The following is a 22,936-nucleotide window of genomic DNA, read 5'->3' as shown; positions in this document are numbered from 1 at the left end:
ATTTAATGCCAGCTTTGCTATCTCTGCTCTATGTGACTTTAGCCCATTTTGACTATTTGAAATATTTTTGAACTAACTGAAATACTCTGGTGTAGACCCTCCCTCAAAGACAAACCTCCAAAGTAAGTATTTTCATGTAGACTAAAAAGGAAATTTAGAGCAATTATTTTTCCTTCATTAACCTAAACAATGTTTTCTTCTAGTCCTGCAGAATGTCTGACTAGGAAGCTGATCTGGAAAGCCCGTCTGAACACACCTCAAGAACTGAAGGATTTCAGAAAAAATTATTCCTGAATGGAAGCCAAATACTTCAAAACATGCTGACTTCTATTTCTGAAAGAACACACTTATGCAACTCTATTCTAAACTGTTCATTGATGGAAGAAATAATAACTAATTAGTAAAATATAGTTGAAATCCATCTTTAGAATATTTTTCTTTCCTTTTATCTAGTGTTTGAAGATTCTATCGAAAATGCCAGGGGCTAGGAAATGCAGTTCAAAGCTTCCTTAGAAAAACAAACCAGAAAGCTGAATATTGGGTTGGCTTCTTTTTTTCATACCTTTTCTCTCCCTTCAAATAAATACACAAGTATATCTACATGCACATACAAACCCATGGACACATTTGTGACTGTAGAAAATCTCCATTCTTTGAGTAGTTCTCCAGACTGTATACAGTGAAAATTCCAGGAGACTACACCAGAGTAGTATTTTTTATTAAAATAGGCAGCTTTGCTCCCTGCAACACTTCTCTTTGGTGAATTTATTGTTATAATAATCCCCCCTCAATGTCAAAACCTCAAACAGGAGTGAATTCAGCCACAATAAAATTTCAACCACTGAATACCAGTGGAAAACTTGTTTAGGATTAAAACATGAGCCAGAACTGGCTAGGTGTTTGAATTGGAGGAAGGCATTCATTCACATCAAGGAATATCTCTCAGGGATTTGTATCCATCTCTTCCCCCTGCACTGCTCCTGAGTTCAAGCCCCAGAAGGGAAGCCTTGAGAAATGCTCCATCCCACCTGGTCCTGGCACAGCACAGTGCAGCTCCTGAAGCCTGGGAGGAGATTTAGAAGCCTTAAAAGCAAGGCAGCTGCTCTGTGTGTGTGTGCTCAGGTAGGAGCAGAGGCTCCCTGCACCTGGGGAAGGTGTTTGGCTCCAGCACGAGCTCAGCTCCTGCTCACACCCAGGGAAAGGTGCCTCTGCCTCCTGAGCCCTCTGGGTAGCACTGGCTTTCAACCTCCACAGCTGCACAGCCTGCACTTAGCACAGAGGAAGACAAATATCTAAGAACAGAAAGGGTGAAAAAGCAAGCACTGGATACAGCATTCAAATGCAACATAAAAAAGTGGCCCACCTTATTTTTAACTGTATCAAAAATAAAAGAAGAAGAGACATTTTTGACCATCCTCTGAAAGTCTACTATTGACAAGGGACCTAAAATTGGTTCAGGCCTAGGCACAACACCAACACCAAAAAATTGATTCTTAGGCCTGTCCTGAAAACACTGAACATCCCGTGCACGTAAACTTAATTCCTGTCTGTGCCATCATATACTTAATTCATTTTTGTGCTTCAAACATCTGTCCACATTGTCAGGTCAAACCAAATTCAATAGGACTCCCTACTGACTCACTGTGTGATCTAATTGAACAGGATGAGCCTTATTTACACAATCTCCTTCTGATTCTGCAGTGGCTTTTCAGTTCAGCAGTAAAGCCCCAGAGAGGCACTGTGCTGTGCTTCAGTTGACAAGGACAGGAGCCTCACAGTCCTAGCTGTGAAGCCACAAGAGTCAGTGAAAGCCATAAAGCAAAGGCAGGTAAAGGTAAACCAGTGAATTTCACGTTCTCTGTTCAGCTGCTTTCAGCCATGCCAAGCAGCATTACAGGAAACACACAATATTGCTTGGGAAAGTAAGAACTATCCTCACAGATATCCTGAGAGACAGCACTGAGCATTGCAGCACTTGTGCTTATTAAAAATAAATGTCTGGTCTATTTATAAATAACAGGGCATCTAGTAAGTGCATCAATTAAAGGAGGAAAGCAACAATAGAGCTTTAATAAGGGGAACAACTGCTCCTGGATCTCCATAGATGGCTCCATTAGCTGAGGCAAATTTGACATTTTCTGATTAATCACACAAATAAAAGCTCCCAAACAGGCAAACAGAAAGCAAAATGAGATGGTCTTGTCCTGTCCTCTCTCAACATTTATTGGACAACAAATTCTAAGTGGGCAAGTCAGGTCTCTGAGCACTGAATCTGATATGTCACTGCTGAGAGCTGCCAGCCACTACAAAGCAGCTGAACCTAGACCGTGAGAGCCAGTGCAACCCAGCCAAAGGGAAAACGCTGAAATGATGTGGGAGAGGATGTATGGAGAGGGAGCAGTGGCTGTGTAAAGACCTGTCATGAAGTCAAGGGCACTTGAACTCTAACCACAGCTTTCACCCTGACTTGCCTTGGGTGCTCTCCTGTAACACACCTCAGACCATTTGTCCATGAGCTCTTCTACAGGACAGCCACAAAGGACTGGGGCACAGGGTGGGTTTGCTGCAAACAGCAGAACAGACCATGAAGGCCTCTGGGTGATAGGTTCTCAAGTCAGCAGTGATGGTCTCATCACTGCTGAACACAAAAATACTTTGAAGAAAATATGTGTGTGTATATATATATACACCATCAGACCTAATTAACCAAAAACTTCTTGAGAAACCATACTAATCATTACTTCCTTGTGATTTCTAAACTGGCCTCTACTATTGGCAGAAATGTGCCTGGGTGGGGAGCTCTCCTCACTGAGTAATCTGTGCCTGGGCTTTAACGACACTAAAACATATATCTTTTCTTGTAGTGAAGGAACTTTGCATACCCTGGAACGTATAAATATCCATTATATCCACTCTGATATGATGTATTAGTTCTAAAGTGACGTAGAAGCCTGATCTGACAGCAGAAAGGCACAATTAGTGCAGCACTGGAAGCTGCATTTAATTACATTCTGCAGCAGCTCTCAACTACACCCACTGTGCACAGAAATTAACCTCCCAATAATCTTGGAATAAGAACACTGCAGAGCTTATCAGTGAACCCAACTTGCCTTTTAATACTATTTCCAGCAAACAAGTTAAAAAATATTCTGTGACTGACCCCTAGTAACAAGTTCCTATTTATATGTTCATCTCGGGGAAAAGGTTAATCCACAGATTACAGAAACTCTGGGCAAAGGAATTATTGATGAGCTAAAGCTGCCTTGCCCAAGCTGCAGCACACAACACACACCTGACCTGGTGACTTCTTCCAGGCAGTGACAGGAAAAGGCTGTCTGGGTGGGAAATGCTGGCCAAAGAGCTCTGCTGGGTTTGCCCATAGCCCCTGTGCTGGGATTATCAAATCTGCTGCTGTAGCTGATAGAGGAGGGGACACTTCACTCTAGCAGCAGCTGGCCCATGTGCAGATCAACTGGGATTCATAGGACAGTGCTGAGAGTCCAGGCTCGGAGCGCTGCTGAACCTCCTCCAAGCTGTGCGTGAGTGGCACTCAGTGCTGATCATTTGCACATTAAAATTCTCTCATTCTCACTGTTACAGGCTTTAAAGAAATGAGTTAATTTAATCTTTTCCAACAAGTATATCTGCTTTATCCTTTCTGGAGTTCATGCTCTGATTCAGGTTCTGTACTTAACACTTGCAACAAAGGAAGCATAAATACAGAATTCCCTATGTTACCTTCTGTGTTGGCAAAATCATTAGATTTTCAGTGGCAGCATACAGAGTTCCAGTGGTCTAAATTCTAGTTTTAGTTGGTAAAACTTTTTAGTTTAAACTTATTAGGTTTTTTACTTTTTAAAAAATGAAAATTTATGTTTTAAAACTTATATTTATGTTTTGTAGTTTAAGACCCTTCCTAAAGTTTAGATTTTGAACTTTGAATTGTTTTTAAACAGTTATAATTCAGCTTTACATTTGATTAATTACTTCCCTTCATGTGACATCACTGTAGCTTTGGAACTGGCTACTGCAGGGGTATCCAGAGTTGAAAAATTAATAGATGGATTAAAATATTAATCCACTATTTGCAGAGAAATACATAATATATTTAGCTAAAATGAACCTTAACATTTTAACCTCCCATTGTAACAAATAAGAGTAGCAAATACTTTCACAGAGAACAATACCCATAAGGATGAAAGCACAGTTAAGGTGGCATTTGGTTGTTTATTTTGGTTTTTAGAACTAGCAAATGCCCACTGCATGATATAAAAGAAGGCTTTTGGGTGTAAAGCAGTGCAGCGTGCATGAAAATCTTCACCTGGCCCAGAGCCAAAAGACAGAGGAGAGAAAGGCAGAGGTGAGAGAAAGGCAGAGGCTGCTCTGTGCCAGCACCAAGGGCTCTGCAGCTGCCTTCACCCCAGCCATGGGTGTGCCCTCAGCTGTGGCACAGCTCAGCCTGCAGTCAGGGTTGCTGCAGACAGACAGACAGACAGCCCAGGATGCTCACAGACCCTGCAGGACAGCACCAGCAGCCCTGGCCATCAGGATGCCTCCTGGGCTCTGTGGCTGCCTCCTTTTGAAATGAGTGCTGTGCCTGTGTGTGCCTGCACTTTTCCTGCAGAACTCCCTGTGTGATGCAGGCTGAAGTTTGGTCAGGATCCGGTGATTATCCAGGTAAGTGCCTGTGCACCCACACGAGGGACAGCTGCTGTGAGCAGCTTCACAGGAGCAAGAGCTGGGTGATTTCCAGCACAGTGCTGGCTGAACCTGCTGTCAGAGAGAAATTCTAACTAGATTTCTGACTCTGAAAGGATTGAAAGGAGCGCTGTTGTCTCTGCCAGTGGTGTCCTCTAGTGGAGAGCCGAGTGAGCAGGGACAGGAACGGGCTGATCCAGAGCCACCCTGCCAGGAACCTCCCACTCACAAACCTGCTTGCCAAGGTCTGCAATCCCCGCCAGGCTTTTCATTGCTACAATAATGCTTCAAGGTAAACTTTATAAAGCTTCAGCAGCCTAAGAAATGAATCTGCTGAGAGGCTACAGAGAATAAATTGTTAAATTGTGTACAGACACTGTGCATGCATGGAATCACAAAATACACTGTGGGTCAAGCCACTGGTTCATGATTTAGGTAAATTCACTATGACAGTAATTGTCACTCTTTTTCACATATAATGCTTATTTTGACTTATGCAAGGTGGTGACACACAGGCTGGCAATTCTCTCTTTGAAGGCCACACCACTGCTACACTAGGAACACACAGCTCCTTGGGTGCAAATATCTGCAGCACTAAAATTAAATGTGCAAGACTTTGGGAATGACAATTCTCACCGTATTCTTGACTATACTTTAAGCAACAATACTGAGTCTTTATAACAGAGTTTTTACTTCTAAAATCTATTTTGTCTGTATATATATGTCATATATATTTATATACACATACACACACACAGGACAATTTTAAATCTCTGTAGAGATATTTGCAGAATCTTATCACATGTTCCATTTAACACTGCTTTTGCTCCATACATTATTTCTCCACCAGTTTTTAATTTTATTGTTTCTGATGATGAAGAGTTTGTATTATTGGGGGGATTGTCCCTCTTCACCCTGGCTATGGTCACCATCCCCAATGGGCCCAACAGTTTAGAGAATAAAATATAAATACAGGGCCTGAGTGTGTTGTTAGAGCCAGCCATTTCTGACAGTCTTTACAATGGGATAAACACTGTCTGTCTACAGTCCCCATGTATTTGAAAGCTACGACAAACATTTTACTGAAATGTAAATAACTGACATCACCACTGCTCAAACAGGAGGCTGAAAAATCTCTCTAAAAATCCAAAACCCCAAAACACTGTCTGACACAAAACAAACCATTAATGGTCACTGAGAGAGCATGTTTTAGAGATCTTGAGCACTGAGACCTGTTTTTTAGAAAAAGGATTAAACCTCTGCAGTCAATTGCTAGCTCATATTCACACATTTTCCAGCTACAAAATTATATTCTTCTCTAAGGAAGTATATTTTCCCCCTGAAATCTGTTTCCAGTAAGAATATTACTCTGAATTAGTAATATAAACAACCATACTTAAACTTAGCCTATTGAAAAGCAGCTGCCTCTAGATTTGCATGAAGAGAGCGAATAAGTAACTATAAGCACTGTGGCCCAAAAGCCTCCTGTTTTATTTTGTGGTTCCATTTTAATTGCACAGTTTAACAATTGATTTTGCACTCACTATCATTTACTGAGATTTTTACAGAGCCTAGAGAGCCTGAAGGAGATCAGGATCACAGCTATTCTCAAACGCATTCAAAATCATAGTAAGTTTTATGAACATAAGCAGTGAAATCTTTTTTTTGTTTGTAGGACTTCGTGAGGATGTGGGAGCCTGAGCTGTAGTACTTGTGCTGGGCCAGGGATCAAAGCTGCCTCCTGTTGCTGCTGCCCTCTCCTCAGGAGCAGAGGTGGAGGAGCTTCAGCCAAACCACTGAGTTACAGGAACCTTACCACTCTGCTGTGCTGGAGATCTTCACACTAGTGATCAGAACAAAGCACCACAGAAAAGCAATTCCAGTTAAGCAGATTAATTGTCAGCCTTGAATTCTAAAATCATGAGGTTCTCTTAGAATTCTATTGAATCTGTGTGCCATATTCCCAGTCAGATGGACAAGACACATTAAGGGTTTGTCTAAATGCCACATGTGAGGTTGTACACATTTAACTGGGGTGATTTAAGTGCAGTGTTTCAGCTGCAGCTGAGCCAGGTGAAAAGGCCACTGCCCTCAGCTGTCACCATCCTCACAATGGCAACACCCTGCACATCCCTCAGAGTAAGTGTCTGCCAGCCCTGCCCACACACACACCTATCCAAAACCACACAGGACACTTCTAACATCTGAAACCTGAAGGCAAACCCAACCCTCTACAAAGAAATTTTAGGAAGAACTTTAGGGAAGGGATGTTCTGTCAGCAAGTGTAAGGATTACCCTCCCAGAGGCAGCAACCTCTGGATAACCAGGTCAGAGTCACAGCCTGAGAAATGTATGGACTTCAGTCAGCTTAGGGCCTCATGTCTATGCAGCAGACATTTTTTAATCAGTAGATTTTTTTTAATCAGAAAGTTTTTAATCATTAAATCTCACCTCTTTAGATAACAGGGAAATAGATGATATAAGCCTAAGCAAGTTCAAACTGCAGCTGCAGTCTCACTAACAGGATATGCTGCTCTCAATGCCCTGGTTCCTAAGAGCTCCCCATTACAGGACATTTCTGTGGGAGTGCTCCAGGCAGGCTCCAGCAGTTACCTTGGGACTCCTCACTCATCTGATACACACAGTTACCCTGAGTGATGGACATGTAAAATCAGTCCATCAAGGAATGAACATGCATCAAATCAAAAGAATCGTGGCAGGACAAGTGCTCTAGCCCTCCCACTTCAAACGTCAGCTCTGCCTTCTGTAAGAGATTTTCTTTTAGCATCAAAGGCCCATTCATGGGAGATCTTAAACTGAGAGTTATCAGATCTTATTAAGAGCTTGAAGAGTCCCATATGACATCTGCCAACCTAAGGCCAGGGCTTTCTAGTGACATTTGCATGCATTCTGCTGTTGTGGCTCTGTGTGTGTTTGTTTTCTTAATGGACTTTTAAACAAAGCAGAGGTGAAAGTGAATACAGCTTCCTTCCAGAATTTCTGCCAGAAAGGATGAGATACACAAACCCAAGGACTGCATTCCAATAACCCAGAGCACACCCAAAGCAGCAGCAGTACCTGCTGGACACACCTGGGGACAGCACACCAGGCACACAACATTGGGATTTGTGTTCCTTGCCTCCTACCAACATGGCCTGAGGGGCACAAGCCTGTTTAAACCTGGAACCACGTGGTGGTTGATGACTTTGGAGTACCTCTTCGGCATATTTAATTTAAAGACACATGAGCCACATGTTTCATGCAGCTAATGGCCAGGCTCCAAGTCAGATCCTCAAAATCTGCCCTTCAATTTACTTATTCTTCATAAATCCTTTTCCAGCACGAGACACAAAGCTCCAACTTTTTGTAGAGCTTCATCCAACCAAGCCAGTGTGGGCATATCAAGAAGTGTCTGGGGATCTAACAACCACCTGAAGCAGAGCAAAGCACATCTCTTTCATTTGCTAGCACTCAAAATATGCTATGTTGCACAGGGATCCAGCAGCAGTGAATGAGGAGCAGGGAAGGTGCCACAATAAACAGCCAGGACTCCAAAATTGGCAAAGATGCATCTTTGCCTGAGAGAGATTTCTCAAATCTGAGTATCTAAAGGATATCTAAACCTTTCAGTTTGCATTAAACAAGCACTTCTTGCTGTATTAGTGGAATCACTTGGCCCCAGGTACAGAACAGGCAGTGCCCAGCACAGCAGGAAGGCAAAAACAAGAGCAAGGGTGAGCACAATAACCATGCAGGCATGCAGCACCCTAGGATATTCTCACATCATGAAAGAGGTTCAGAAGTGAAAAAAGCCTTATTCAGTACAGTGGAACACATTCAGATGAAGGCCAAGTCCAAACAGAAATTGTTACAGTGTGATCTGATTGTACCTGGAGGCAAATCCCATTGAGACAGGGCTGCAAATCTTTTGTGTGGGGCTTTTTTATGTTTCAAGTTTGCATAAATATTACACCCCACCCTTTCAGTCTGTTTTAGCACAGTCATGGAATTTCTAATGAGCTGAATAACCCTTCCTTCTGTACAGAAATTTAATGGTATATATTTTTCTTATTTACTGTTACAAACACCAACTCAGGATAAATTCATGATCTGTAAAACCAATCTTTTTTTTTTTTTTTTCCCTAGTGAGCCTGAATACATAAATCTTTCAGGCAGTGTAAACTATTAACAAAAGAAAAATCTGACGGTTCACAATATGAATGAAAAGAGGGGCTTTGGATCAATTCTATTTTGTAATAGTTTTGCAGGACTTCTTGTGTGAGTAAGAAGAATTTCTAGTAAGTGGCAAGGATCTATTGTAGTGAACCCTGTCCTCCCTCAGGGCAATTCTTTATTCAAGCCAGGCCATTAGCAAGGGTAAATCAATGTTATCAGCTCACATACACTGACAGCTTGTGTGGTTCCCACTCCCCCCTTTCTCCCCCACATTAGGTTATATTTTTATGCTCTCCAGGGAAATTCAATTAACAGTGTTAGTCTCCTCCTCTCAGTCCATGACTGACACCATCAGGGCTCTTTTCAGTGCCCACTAACATGGAAGATGTGTCTGCTGATTTCTCACTCCAGGTTGACAAGAGAATTCCCATCCCCTGCTGCAAATGGCCATGTATGATCTGTGCTGTAAACACAGCAACAGCTACTGAAATCAATCCCTCCTGACCTTATTGATCAGGACACTCAGAGAGAAATACTTCTCCAGTGCTACAGTAATGTTTTGGGGGTAAACCTCCAAATCAACAACAAAATAACCCGTGTCTATAAATGTATCAAATGTAGTTTTAAATTGCCCACGGCAGTCTCAACAACCAGCAAAACCATGTAAACAATTAAGAGTAACACTCAGCTGCAGTTCACATCTCATTTTAAAAAATCTCAGCAGATGACTACTAGTAAAAGGCTGGATACAGCTCCACATTCCAAAGAGTTTCCAAGGATCACTTAGATAACTTCCAAATAGATTAATCTTTTCATAGTAGTCATGCAACAACATTTCTGTATTTTGCAATCAATAAAAAATGAATTTTTCAATAATTAATGGAAACACTGCAAAATTTGAAAATGCCACAACTCTTTCAAACACATTATTAGCCTGATGAGCAGCTCTAAGGAAGTAGCAGAACACACACGAGGAGCCTGTGCATCCCAGGCAGCCTCCAGTGTTTAAAAGCATGTGCCATTAACAATTGTGTTCTCCACACTGACTAAGCTGTGAAAAGCATCAAGCAGAGCTCTCATTTTCACAAACGTCAACTCTGAACCACAATGATGCAACCCCCTCCTCAGATTCCATTAATTTGGTTTCTTCCAGAGCTAATTTTCATTATGTCTTGATTACAGATAAGAAAGAGAAGTATTTTCTAGTGGTTCAAGGGAGAACAGAACACAATGTTCCAGCTGAAAACTCAAATACTATGGTCCTAATGGAGCAAAAAACCACACTACAAGTCACAAAGCACGGTGGCAGCAGACTGACCATGAGGAAATAGGAAAAGAGATGCAAATGCAGAGCTATCAATTAAAAAAAAATAAAATCCAACATTTCCATAAAGCAAAACATGCTCTATAATTATATCACTTTGGAAAAGTTTAAAACCTAGAAATATCCCACATACATGCACCTCATACCTTCCTCCTCCAGCAAAGACCCACTGACTCTGTTGAACTCTGGCAAAAGTCAACAGATTGGTGCTCTAGCAAACCTGGATCCAGTTCTTTCCTCTGTTTTCTGCCAATTGTTTGGGTCCTTATTGTAAAAGCTGTTTGTGGGTAAGCACTACAAACTAGATGACTTTAAAAACAACCCTCATGAAAATAGAGAAAAGAAGTGAAAAGTGTAACAGCAGATACTGCTTGTTACATGGAGCTCATTTATTCTTCAATATCTCACATTAAATATTCCCAAATCCAAACTGATGAGACTTGAGGGCAAAACAATTTACAGGTCAAGCATAAGTCACAACACCTCTTTTTCCAGAATCCGGGAGATCTCTCCTAAAGTCCTGTCCAGACCAGGAACTTTGTTGTTCCCCAAGGAGCAGCTATCCTGCATTTGGAGGTGCTTCCCGAGGTCTTTTGCTAATCGCTGTAACCTTCAACAGAAAACAAAAACAAAGAGCAGTTAAAGAAAAACTGCCTTATTAATGTACATCTTTGTAATGAACCTCTGCCAACAATGAAGGAATCATGAAAAACCTATGTCAAATATTAATATCATCTATTCTGAACAGGATGCTAAACATCCAAGGAGATACAGTCAGCTTGGAGTGACATTTCACTATCTACTTTTCCAAGGAAACAGCATGGACACAGAGTGAACAGGACAGCCATAAAGGTGCTTTATGAGCTACATTTGTTTCTGTTGTTCCCCTATTCCCCTTCCACATCCTGCTAGTTTTTGCCATCCTCATTCTCAAATGGTTTCACCCTGTTTAAGATGAGTAAGGGAAACAGAACAGCAGGACCACTTGGCTGATTTCTTATAGGCATCATAAAAGAAATGGGTCTTCAGGGTTTTTGAGTAAGAGAAAAGCAGTGGCTTTGCAGCCTACTCAGAAAGGACATTTGATTAACTAGGGTCAGTAATGAAGCCAAAATGCAGAGGTGGGAGCCATGCAGACACTCACATGGGTTAGGTTTCATTTCAGTTTTCAATTTTCACATCTGTACCTGGGCTCTCCTGCTGGGCAGTGAGGGGAAATACACAGAGCAGGGCACAATTCTCTCACCCTAAGGTCCAAAACACAGCAGTCAAAGCACACTCAAAGCTCATCCTTGTGTGCCTTGACTGTGCAGGTGAAGCCTTCTGGCTCTGTGGGAGCAGCAAGGCAGAGCAGACAAGGCTGTCCCTTAGCTGGGGACAGAGCAGCCAGCAGGAGGTCACTCTGTACTTGCCATGGACTGATTTGGTGACACTGCCTCAGTGTCCCCTCCTGGCTGCTCACAGTGACAAGGCTCAGGGCTGGCTGGACCTTTGCTTTCATCTCCTGGGCAATCTGCACTGAAGTGGGACAAAGCTGTAACTGAGCAGGAGCAGTGGCAGACACTGCTGGGACACACAGGAGTCTGCAGGAAGGAAAAAGGGGAAGGGTAAAAATGCTCATGATAAAATGGGAGATATCAGGGCAAAAGGGCCAGAAGGCATTCACAGAGCGACCACAGAGTATTGGAAAAGAAAAAGATGACATTAACCAGTCTCCCAGAAGTGAGGCAGGAGATGGAATGGCTGGAGAATGCACCACAAGAGTCACACTATATTAAAAAAAAACAACTCCAATATCAGAATATTAATTTTGGAGGAAAATAGAGAGTTTCCACTTAATCAAGAGACAACAGGAACTCTGTGTCTTCTCTTTGAAAAAATTAAGAACTTTCATTAATAGCTTTCAAGACATGCTGAAAATACATATATGTTCTTGAAGAACAAATAAAAATGATTTGTAGAATTTTGAGTCTTGGACTTCTTATCATCTGGTCAGCTGAGCCTACTAATATACAACCAGGATTTTTCTATGACAAGAAAAATAAAAGGAGATTACATCCTGATGAGATTTTTTTGCACTGCTATTTCCTCTGTGGAAAATGAGGTTGGAGGAAACCTCTGTCTATCTCCATAAGCCACAAGCTAAAATGAAACAAAATTAAAAGCCAAAGCCCAAAAAACTGCAGGACTTGGACAGTAAATCAAAAGACCACAGCATCAATGAGAAGTGGAACTGCTGCAGTTCACAAGCAGAGTGCTCTCACAGAGTGGGATTTAGAATGGCTAGTGCCTTGGCAATACCCTAGCATATTAAGCAAAAAATACTTTATTTCTCTGGTATATCTACCCAAATCCCATGATTAAAGCATACATAAAGCCCACCACCCTATACTGTAACTTCATCTGACAAAAGACAGCAAGACAGGTTTCCATTTGCTTCATTTAACATCACAGGAATGGAATTCCACCAGGATTAACCACAGAGGCTGAAGAAAGGCACTTCCCTAATCTCCATCAGGCATCAGCATACAAAATGTGTAAGGTTTATCAAAACACTGCTTACAAGGACTGAAAGAGAACATAATCATACTACACTGAGCCTTCAGCAGACACAACTCACACAAGTGTCTTTCTCTTCAGTCTCTTAAGATGCTCTAGAAGTTAAACATCACGTTCAGTTTCTGTCCTCACTTTACAAACAACCTGTACAGTACTGACTCCCCAGGAAAAGCTTCCAGCTTTCCATTTCTTCTGAAAGTCTTTCTGGACACTTTTACCAAAATTCCAACTTTCTAAGCATGTGTTCAGCATCACAGAGTAAGAACCTGAAAGAATGAATTTCCAATACTGCCACATTAAAGAATTACCTCTCACATCCTCACATCCTGCTGCAGGGTGACTCTTCTGCCAAAACCAGTCAAGGGATGTTGTGTGATCACATGGGGAGGAGAGGGGAAATAAAAACTGCCTCCTCCTACCCAGTGAACCTTGGAGAAATTATTTCAATATCCTTCAAATGAGTTTTTGGCTGTGTCAGAGAAAAAAAGAATAATTTCTGGACTGTTTCAAAGGAGTAGAAATCTGTGCAAGAGGACTTGTGCTTGGATGCAGAATTTGCCATGGCTATGAATGGATTTGGGAAGAGAGAGCTCTTTGTACACACACTGGGCTCCTGACACACTCTCGGTGTGCACTGGGGATTACTGGGACATGGCATCCACACCTGATCCAGGCACTCTGGAAATACCACTGAACCCAAATCCAAACATCTCAAGACAATTAATTAGTCTTCCTTCCATACCCCAATTTTCACTCCTCCAAGGCTTACTAAGCTGTACAGGAATGACAGATGACTCAAACTTTACTGTGCAGGATAAAAGAGAAAGTTAATGTTTTTTCCCTTATTTACATCTCACTTATTTTAGTACTCCTCACAAATGGATAATTTAGAATGCAGAAGAAATATCAGAAGGATGTAAGGCCCTGATTTGTCTTGGAACATTCCCATAAGGTAAACCAATAAATTGTGTGTTCAGCAAATACAAATACAGTTTCTGATCTTTCTGCAATGCAAATGAGAAAACAAGGGATATTCATATCAAAGGTTTCTAACATGGGCTAAATATTTTTAGCAGGTTTAATATATTTTATGGGCCAAAGGAAAAAGATCTGTCAATATTTCTAGGCCACATTTCCTTTCCAGAAAAAGCCAAAGAGCCTTGAAATAGTAGCACCAATGTATCCAGCACTTGCAGATTTAACTGGATGTCACGCTCCCCGTGTCCCCAGTGCCACCCCTGCCCATTCCCCATTTCCCCAGTGCCACTCCTGCACGACATTCCATGTCCTCAGTGCCACCCCTGCCCATTCCCCATGTCCCCAGTGCCACTCCTGCACGACATTCCATGTCCTCAGTGCCACCCCTACCCATTCCCCATTTCCCAGTGCCACTCCTGCACTACATTCCATGTCCTCAGTGCCACCCCTGCCCATTCCCCATGTCCCCAGTGCCACTCCTGCACGACATTCCACGTCCTCAGTGCCACCCCTGCCCATTCCCCGTGTCCCCAGTGCCACCCTGCCCATTCCCCATTTCCCCAGTGCCACTCCTGCCCATTCCCCATGTCCCCAGTGCCACTCCTACACTACATTCCATGTCCTCAGTGCCAACCCTGCCCATTCCCCGTTTCCCCAGTTCCATCCCTGCCCATTCCCCATGTCCTTAGTGCCACCCCTGCCCATTCCCCATGTCCCCAGTGCCACTCCTGCACTACATTCCATGTCCTCAGTGCCACCCCTGCCCATTCCCCGTGTCCCCAGTTCCACCCCTGCCCATTCCCCATTTCCCCAGTGCCACCCCTGCCCATTCCCCATGTCCCCAGTGCCACTCCTGCCCTACATTCCCCATGTCCCCAGTGCCACCCCTGCCCATTCCCCATGTCCCCAGTGCCACTCCTGCACTACATTCTGTGTCCTTAGTGCCACCCCTGCCCATTCCCCGTGTCCCCAGTGCCACCCCTGCCCATTCCCCGTGTCCCCAGTGCCACCCCTGCACTACATTCCATGTCCTCAGTGCCACCCCTGCCCATTTCCCGTGTTCCCAGCGCCATCTCTGCACTACAATCCATGTCCCCATATCCCACAGCTGGACACAACCCCCAACACTGCCAGACACAAACCAGCTGCAGCTTCATACTCCTTGAAATGGAAATCTGAAACATGATGAACAATCCCTAGAAATTCTATTTTCTGGATATACTTCTTTGCATTCCCATGTTTTAGCAATTCTCTGAAGAGGAAATCCATCGCCTGCCCAATCATACCCCTGTATTTATCTTGTTTTAAAGTTTACCTGAATTTTATTTTATTTACTCTGACTCTTCTGCAGTTTCCACAACATTTTGGAAATTAAATTTTTTACAAGTATGTCTAGTTTCAGAGTGTCTAATTTTTTTCCTCAGTAATTAGTATTTTGGTGCAATATCTCATAACTAGCCTAACTGTACTCTCTAAGCCTACTACTGAAGGAAAACCTACAAGGTGAGTTTACCCTGTGAATACACTGATATATCATAATGAAAGAAAGTACTGTATCAGTACAGACATTTAGCTTTGGGTTTCTGAAAGAACAAACTTCACACTACATTCCCATCTCCTCTGCAGCAGACTCTTACAGGAAATAGTATTTCTTTTTCTGCCTCTTCTTTTTGTGCTGCAATGTGTTTCCAGGATAACAGTGGCTCCAATTTCCATACTATCTGAAGTATCCCTTTACAGTTAAAAAAAAGGTAAATAAAAAGAATACATTAAAACAATTCCTTGTTATGTGAGGAGAGTCTAGATAAAATATTAGACTGAGGGATTAACTTTTACCCTGCAAACTTGCTAATTGCCTCCAGGCAATCCTTCATTACTTTAGTTTCCCTGCTGTATTGAAGGGTGACAATTATACTTTGCTACCTGGATATTTAACACTGAAATACATAGCCTCACCCCTGCATTAGAAGATACTAAAGAGATGTAAATAACTCTAACTTTGCGAAAATGTTTTCCTTCCCTTTTCAAAATGTGCTCTGATGGACACCTGACACACCTTTTACCATGTTCTCCTAGTACACTGGACACTAAATAATGACTCAGATCAGTTCCCAGGGAATATGAATTAATACTACAAACCCACCAAGAGTCCACCAGCACTTACAAAATTCCCTGTGTGCCACCAGGGACCAACCAGCAAGTGCACTTGAGAAAGGCAGGGAGCAGCACCTAGCTGCTCTGGGTGAGAATGTCCACAGTCCTTTCCTTGAATGTCCCCCTAGGCACATGAAATAGTTCAGAGACCAAAATACCTACCAAACAAGGTAATATTTGGAATTATCCCACCCCTCTGTCCAATGCACACGATTTTTTTTTAACAGATACTAAAAAACCCAACTGTCCCAGCCACCTTGTAGAAGTCACTTCTAAGAAAGAACTCCTCAGAGCCATTTACAATCCCAGCCACGAATCAGTGCTGTTCCACTGAAAAAGGGATGCACACTGTCTAATCACAGCAGGGGAAAGCCTGTCTGCTTATTGCTATCAGTGTAGTAGCAGTGTAGAGCTTAGCAAGCATTTGGATCAGTGCTTCCTCAGTGCAGGAGGTTTTATAAATCTGCAAATCTTCAGCTAATAAGAACCACTGAAACAGTCTATCAGTTGCATCAGGAAATCAGTGGTCTCATGATATTAAAGTGGCCTAATCTTAAAGGTGATCTAAAAAGGCTTTTTACCTGCCAAAGACTAACTCTGGTTTCTGTCTTTCTTCTGTAACAACTGACAACATGAGTAAGAACTAAAATCAGATAAGAAGTTGCATTCCATAAGTGGTTCTGGTTGTTTGTGAAGACACTCTCAGTTTGGAGAGTAGAGGAGTGGATAAAGAAATGTAGCTTAAGCAAGGAAGCAAAAAAGAAAGGTATCTTTATTTTCTTAAAACACATTGCTTCTCTTAAGCAAATAAATAAACCTATCAATTGTGTCCCATTTTAAACAGAATTTAAAAAGGAACTTCTCCATTTTTAAGCTCCACAGCCCACTAAATCTGTTACTTTCTGTTCACTGGTGTACTTCCACTTCAATCTGAGAACATCAAATTTCTGAGTACAATCTGAGTACATCAAACCTCTGCTTGCACAGCTTCCCAAGGCAATAATGCTGCAGACCTGCTACTGTTTGTTTCTTTGTGCTGACTCCCCTTCCTGCTGGCCTTGGTTAAGTAGGATCTTGTACTTAGTTCTGTGTTCTCCTATTATTTTTCTCTATATTAAGACTAGGTTGTGCCATGTAAACAGATACAGTCTGAGCTAAAACTCTTGCCTCATAAAATTTCTTGATCTCTCATTCTCTCTCTTACAGAAAGAGAGAATACTTCCCTATTCTTCTTCTTCTTCCATTTTGTAATATGTGTTGTGCAAAGTAAACACATTTTAATAGAAATAAATGGGCTTCTGGTTGACTCACAGATACTCCTCTACTTAAAAAGCCAGTTCAGACTTGAGGTCTCATTTTTACCCCATTGATTTCAAAGAAGCTCACAAATGTTTAAGCCCTCATAGCAGGTCAAAAGCTGTGTAATTTTGCAAATTACAATAACTGTGGTACCTGAAACTGTACTTTAAGAATTTAGATGTAAGCAGTTGATAGACTCTAGGTTTCTGCATGAAGATTGCAAAGAGATCTGTGATGAAAGGGCCATCACTATTCACACCTAAAAGGGTATGGCCCTAACAGAGGCAGTAAAGGAAGAAACTAAAAAAGCAGATGGAACAGAAGATTCTGTCTGAAAGTAAATGAGCAATTAATTACATAAAGAGAAATGAAAACTGCAAATTCAGGATCAGTAAAAAGATTCTAAAACACTTTAAAAAAATTACTACCTGAGTTTCTCTCGTGCTACGTTTGAGACAGAACCAACAAAGTTCCACCACTGATAATCTCAGAATTTAACACTGAGACACTAGAGCTCATTAATATCTTCAGAGTCAAATGCATGCATTTAAACTTTCTGATTATTAGAACCTAATTTTTTATTTTCTAGCAGCAAGAAAAATAAAATGACTAAGAAATGAAGCCAACTCCTTCCCGTGTGTTTATGCAGGTGTGCCATCTGCTGGAGATGGGTCATTTTCTTATGTCAAACCTCAGTGATGGATTTTTATTATTTTAAAGTACATCTAAGATTCAGCAGCAGTTTCCAAGCTTTTGAAAAGCCTGTGTAAAAGATACTTGTATACAGGTAAGTTGTATGTACATCAAGGAGGTCTCAGTGCAAGGATCTGAACTGCTTAACCATCAGCAACTTGTACAAAATGCTACCTTCCTCAGCACTTCATGAGTGATGGAACCACAAAATATACATGATTTGCTACAGGTTATTACCCCAGCCTGAAGACAAATACTCCCAGTCTGAAAAGCTGTTGCAATTTTAAGATGAGGGTTTTTGTCTCCAGCTCCTGAGACCCCCCCCCCCCCCAGCCCTTTGACTGATAGACTGATGCTACAGACCCCCTAAGCCCAGCTATCAGAAAGGCACACACACCATCTGCCCACTGGGAATGGGTGTCTCAGGAACACTAAGAACAGGGTAGGCTGCATAATTTCTCTTTACTAATCTGTTTGTTACCTCAGTTTTGGCTTAGGAGTCTCTTGGTGCATTCCTAGAGCTGCAGGAATGCAGGTGAGCTGTCAGTGAATCCTCTGTGAATCCTGGCTGGGAGTTCCCTACATGCTGCATTGAGAACATTTGGTTTAGTTTCTCTAGGACCTGGCTCCAGCTTTCCCCTGTGGTCCAAGAGGACTGCAAGCAACCACCATCTATCTTCTCCATGCCATTTGTGACATTGTAGATCTTTACAACGTAACCCCGTAAGAACTTCTCCCATTATCCCACTTCCTCCAGGAGTACTACACAAAACGTGTATTTAAGTTGACTTTTCAAATGGTAGAAAATTTCACAAGGGATATATACAACTGTAGTAATAGATCTCTACAACATAACCCCACAATCCCATTAGCACATTTTCCTCCAGGGGTAGTATTAGTTCACTAATTTCCTAATATGTAAGATACACCTGAAATCATATTTCCCTTTCTGCTGCCTCTGAACCTTTAGCAAATGTAGCTTATCTGTCCAGAGACAAAGAACTAGAACTTCACATCCTATTCAAAAGATGTGAATGACCTGAGCATTTGTACCTGATGACATTCTTTGCTCTGTTTCCGCTTGTTTCTAAGTAATTTTAACAAAGGATTTTTATGAGCTGCTGAGTACTGAGGTTGTATTTTCCAGGAACTATCCCATCTGCAAATGCTATGTCCACACTTTTAATGTGAAGATATAATTGAGTTCTGTCTTCCCTCTCCACTGGGCAGCAGGCAGCACTCAATACACACTGGATTTCACCTGCCATTGTACTGCCTGCTCACTCCCTCTCTTCAGAATTATCATTCAGCATCAGTTCTTGTCCCTGCTGTCCTGAATCTCTGCGTGAACACCACACTGTCCCCTCGCTGCTGGCCCTGTTTTTCCATGTCATTTGAGAACATGCTGACCATCACAGAACTGCAGAACTCTACTGGTAACCCCCCTGCTCTGCCAAGGACTGAAGGAACTCCACTTCTTTTCAATTTCTTAACTGTATTCCGCTTAAACTAAAGCTGTATTGCTTATTTTGAAATCTTAAGTAATAGACCTTATCCAATTCATCTTGGAAATACAAAATTTTGCATCTTTTCCCAACTGGTTTCAACAAAATCAGAAAACAAAAGCTGAGCAATTTTCACTTTCAAACTAAGCGGAAGGAATTTATCAGTGATCACAGACCTTGTTTTAAACTTACCGTCCAGCTGTTTTCATCTGTGCCTTATCCTTGACAATAAAAAGGTCTAGTCTTTAAAAAGCTCAGTGTCAGTCTAAGACATCAGAGTATTAGAGCATCTCTGTTTCTACCACAAGAACCTTTGTTTCTGACCAAATGGAGGTCAAACATAAGATTTGCAATCCCAAAATTCCAGTGCTGAATTTTCACCCATCAGTCTTGAAACACAAGACTGGAATCTTCTTGTTTCCAGGTAAGAAAAAGGTTAAGTACATGTTCCCTTTAATACTGCAACTTACACAGGTTAAGACTTACAGTGTCTTCAGAAAAAAATTGCATTTATTTAAGTTTATACCTCTGATACCTTTTGTATCAGAGACTGATCTGTAACTCAGGATGCCAACACGCCCCATATTGAGGGGAAACCTTCCACACCTGCTCCACCAGAAATTTCAGGGCCACTTCTGTGACAGACAGCAGAAAAAAGGTTATGTCTAAAATATAGAGAGATAAATGCTTACTTGGCTTTAAATGGGGAATCAGACACAGCATTTTTTGCTTCCATCAAGCTCTCATATTCCTTTGCCCTGGAGGAGAAAATATTCATTATTATTGACTACTGTCTAAAGTGTACAGGATGTAAGAGACCAAGGGAGTTCAAACCTTTCGGTTTTTCTGCTTCACAGTAAAGCACAGCATTTCTGTCAATGCTGCCCTGTCATAATCCATAAGCCACTGATACTTAACTACTGGCCACTGGCCATTAACAATTTATGGTTAACATGACTACTTTAGAATAACATCAGTACACAAAAGGTGTATTTAAATTGACTTTTCAAATGGTAGAAAATTTCACAAGTGATATATACAACTGTAGTAATCTACTGCCAATTATAAAATGATTAGTGATATAATGCTATATATTAAAAAATACATAAGTAATATTATTATTATTTAAAATATTAATGACTTAGACACGTAGTGCAGACCAGATTAGTACATCAGAGAGATTACAATTAACATACAAATAACTGGTTGTATTTGCAGGCACAGGAGCATGTTTTGACTGTAGTGTAACATAATGAATGTTAGGCAAACAGCACAGGAACACCTCCACCAATGCCTTCTTTGCTGCTGGAAACAGAAACATGACCTCCTTAGTCCCTTAAAAGTATTGTTTACACTGGCCATATGCCAAAAAAGAGGAAGAGGGAGACAAGACTTTTTTCCACTGCTTGTCTTCAATGCAGCCAGCCTGTGCCAACAAGTGCAAACCATGAGTCCCTCCTGGAGCAAGGCACAGTGACAATCTTGTACCCATTTCTAACACACACATAAAGCAAAACTAATGCAGGCACTGCAGTGATGCAGATACATTTCCCTCACATACACAGATCAAACTTCTCTTTGTATTTTCTGTTCACCCAAATGGCTCAAGTTTCCCACAGCTACTCAGATTGTCCTTTCATTTGCTTCATCATTCCAGCTCATGATCCACACAAATATTGTTACATCACCACCAGCTCTGATTTGTGGGTCATTAATAAAGCCATTTATCACAGCTGAATTTAGTATTAAACATGAAGGTGAGATTCCTTTATTAACCTTTTGCCTTCTTAGCCAGAAACAACACATTTCAGCTTCTGTAGGGACAAGTCAGTCAAAGCTGAATTATCACCCCAAAACTCTGTTACTTAATGCTCATGGCTGCAGTGCTTTAAATCCCCTGCAAAGCCTGGACCAACTCTCCGCTAAGCACAGCTCTAATGCTCCCATTCAGCTCTCACCAAACCTGCTTTCCCTGTGTGAGTATCCAAATATCCTCCTGCTAGCAACGATAACCTGAGATAATTTACTCACCTATATATCAGCTGTTACTGATAGCACCAGTTAAATGGCTTAGGGTTATAAATATAATTAATAAGACTAACGAAACTTCTCAACACATCTAATATCCCATTGATCACCATTTGTCCCCTCATTCACCTCTGCCCTTCATTGCTTTGATACTGCAAGAGTGATTTAAGATCTGGAAACTCAGGAGTGTAACAGGAACCTATTTGGTTGCAGTTCTTATTTTTTTTTCCAGGTTAAATTATCACAGGTTCTTAGAAACTGAAATGAACGTGACATTTCAAGTGTTAAGGTGTAAGGGCACACATTGTAACTATTTATTTTCTTAAAGAAGAGCTGCAAATATTTACTAGATTTTGAAACTTTCACTGTATTTTTCAATAGTGCATCACTGCTGTAAAATGCTGGCCCTTTATTACTGTTTTAATCACAATTTTTGATGACGAATATGCTGACTCACTCAGCAGTCTGACACATGCAAACTCAAAATGCTCTGTTAAAAGTTTCTCCTATCTGTGCCAACAATAAATTATTATTTCAACTTGCATTCCAAGGTCTGACAAATCTTTGACTAAATTCAACAGAAGCAGCCTTGGAGAAGTAAGTAAAACTGGACCCAGTAGCTGCATTAAATCAACAGGTCATATGAATAACTCTGCAACCTGAGCAAGCAGAAACCTAAAGAACATTATCCAGTTCCAGCAGAGATATTCAGCTAGTGGATCTGCTCATGCAAAGAGGAGAGCAGTCAGAAACAAGAACACAGTGTAAGAGTGTTGGGGCTTTGAAGGCTAATGCACCTGCTAGCAGTTAATAAAACATCTCACTTCTACTGCAGCTCTAAAAATCTGTTCAAGCTTTTCTCTCTTACTCTAAAAAGGCAGAGGAAATGTGTAACAATGACTCTTACCTGGCTGAGAAGTATTTTTAGACAGAAATACATTAATAACAATGCACTATTATTAATAATAATATAAGCTACAATATTCAGCTGAGCATTAACCTGAGCTGGGGACCATGCAGCCATGAGGAGTGACACTGCCAGCTCATGATATAAAGATGTCCTGCACTCACACCAATTTGCAGATGTCACTTTTTAGACTAAGAACAAATTGCACGTCTCTCACTTTCCACTTTAAAATATTTTTAACTTTCTTCTTGTTGTGACAGGCAACAAAAAATGATTAAATTTAGTCATGGGATTTGACACTACAGCAGGCTGACTTCTATTTGTTGATTACTATTGATTTTCTTTGATACTTCATTTAAAAATCAATAGCTAGAAAGAAAAATAGGCATGGTTTACACAAATTTAAACATGCTATTGTATGCTAGAAGAGGCTACAGTTTTGGCAGGGCACTGGCATCCAATTATGAGAAAAGCTCTTAACAGGTGAAACCAAGGGCTCCAGATCGATACTCAGTTTTCTTTCTCAATCAGAGAAAGTGGCCATAAATTAGGCTCATCAGTGTTATTTTCAAGACACTCTCAAAGCAAATAATTTCACATTTTTTCAGCTTTCCA

At 41.3% G+C, this 22,936-nt stretch overlaps 1 protein-coding gene across 2 annotated transcripts in view; it reads right to left on the bottom strand.

Moving 5' to 3' along the window:
- The window catches only part of SCAPER (S-phase cyclin A associated protein in the ER), a 132,774-nt gene that overhangs the window by 54,332 nt on the left and 55,506 nt on the right, over positions 1-22,936 (bottom strand). For both annotated transcript variants that reach the window (XM_056499517.1, XM_056499516.1), the window contains exons 22-23: positions 20,079-20,144; positions 10,682-10,808 (exon numbers count right to left, since the gene is read on the bottom strand). In XM_056499517.1, the coding sequence (XP_056355492.1) occupies positions 10,682-10,808; positions 20,079-20,144 (193 nt within the window). The remainder of the gene's footprint in view (positions 1-10,681; positions 10,809-20,078; positions 20,145-22,936) is intronic.

This window comes from Oenanthe melanoleuca, chromosome 10 (assembly GCF_029582105.1).
Source record: "Oenanthe melanoleuca isolate GR-GAL-2019-014 chromosome 10, OMel1.0, whole genome shotgun sequence".
NCBI classification, from domain to species: domain Eukaryota; kingdom Metazoa; phylum Chordata; class Aves; order Passeriformes; family Muscicapidae; genus Oenanthe; species Oenanthe melanoleuca.
This window is presented reverse-complemented; position numbering and strand designations above follow the sequence as displayed.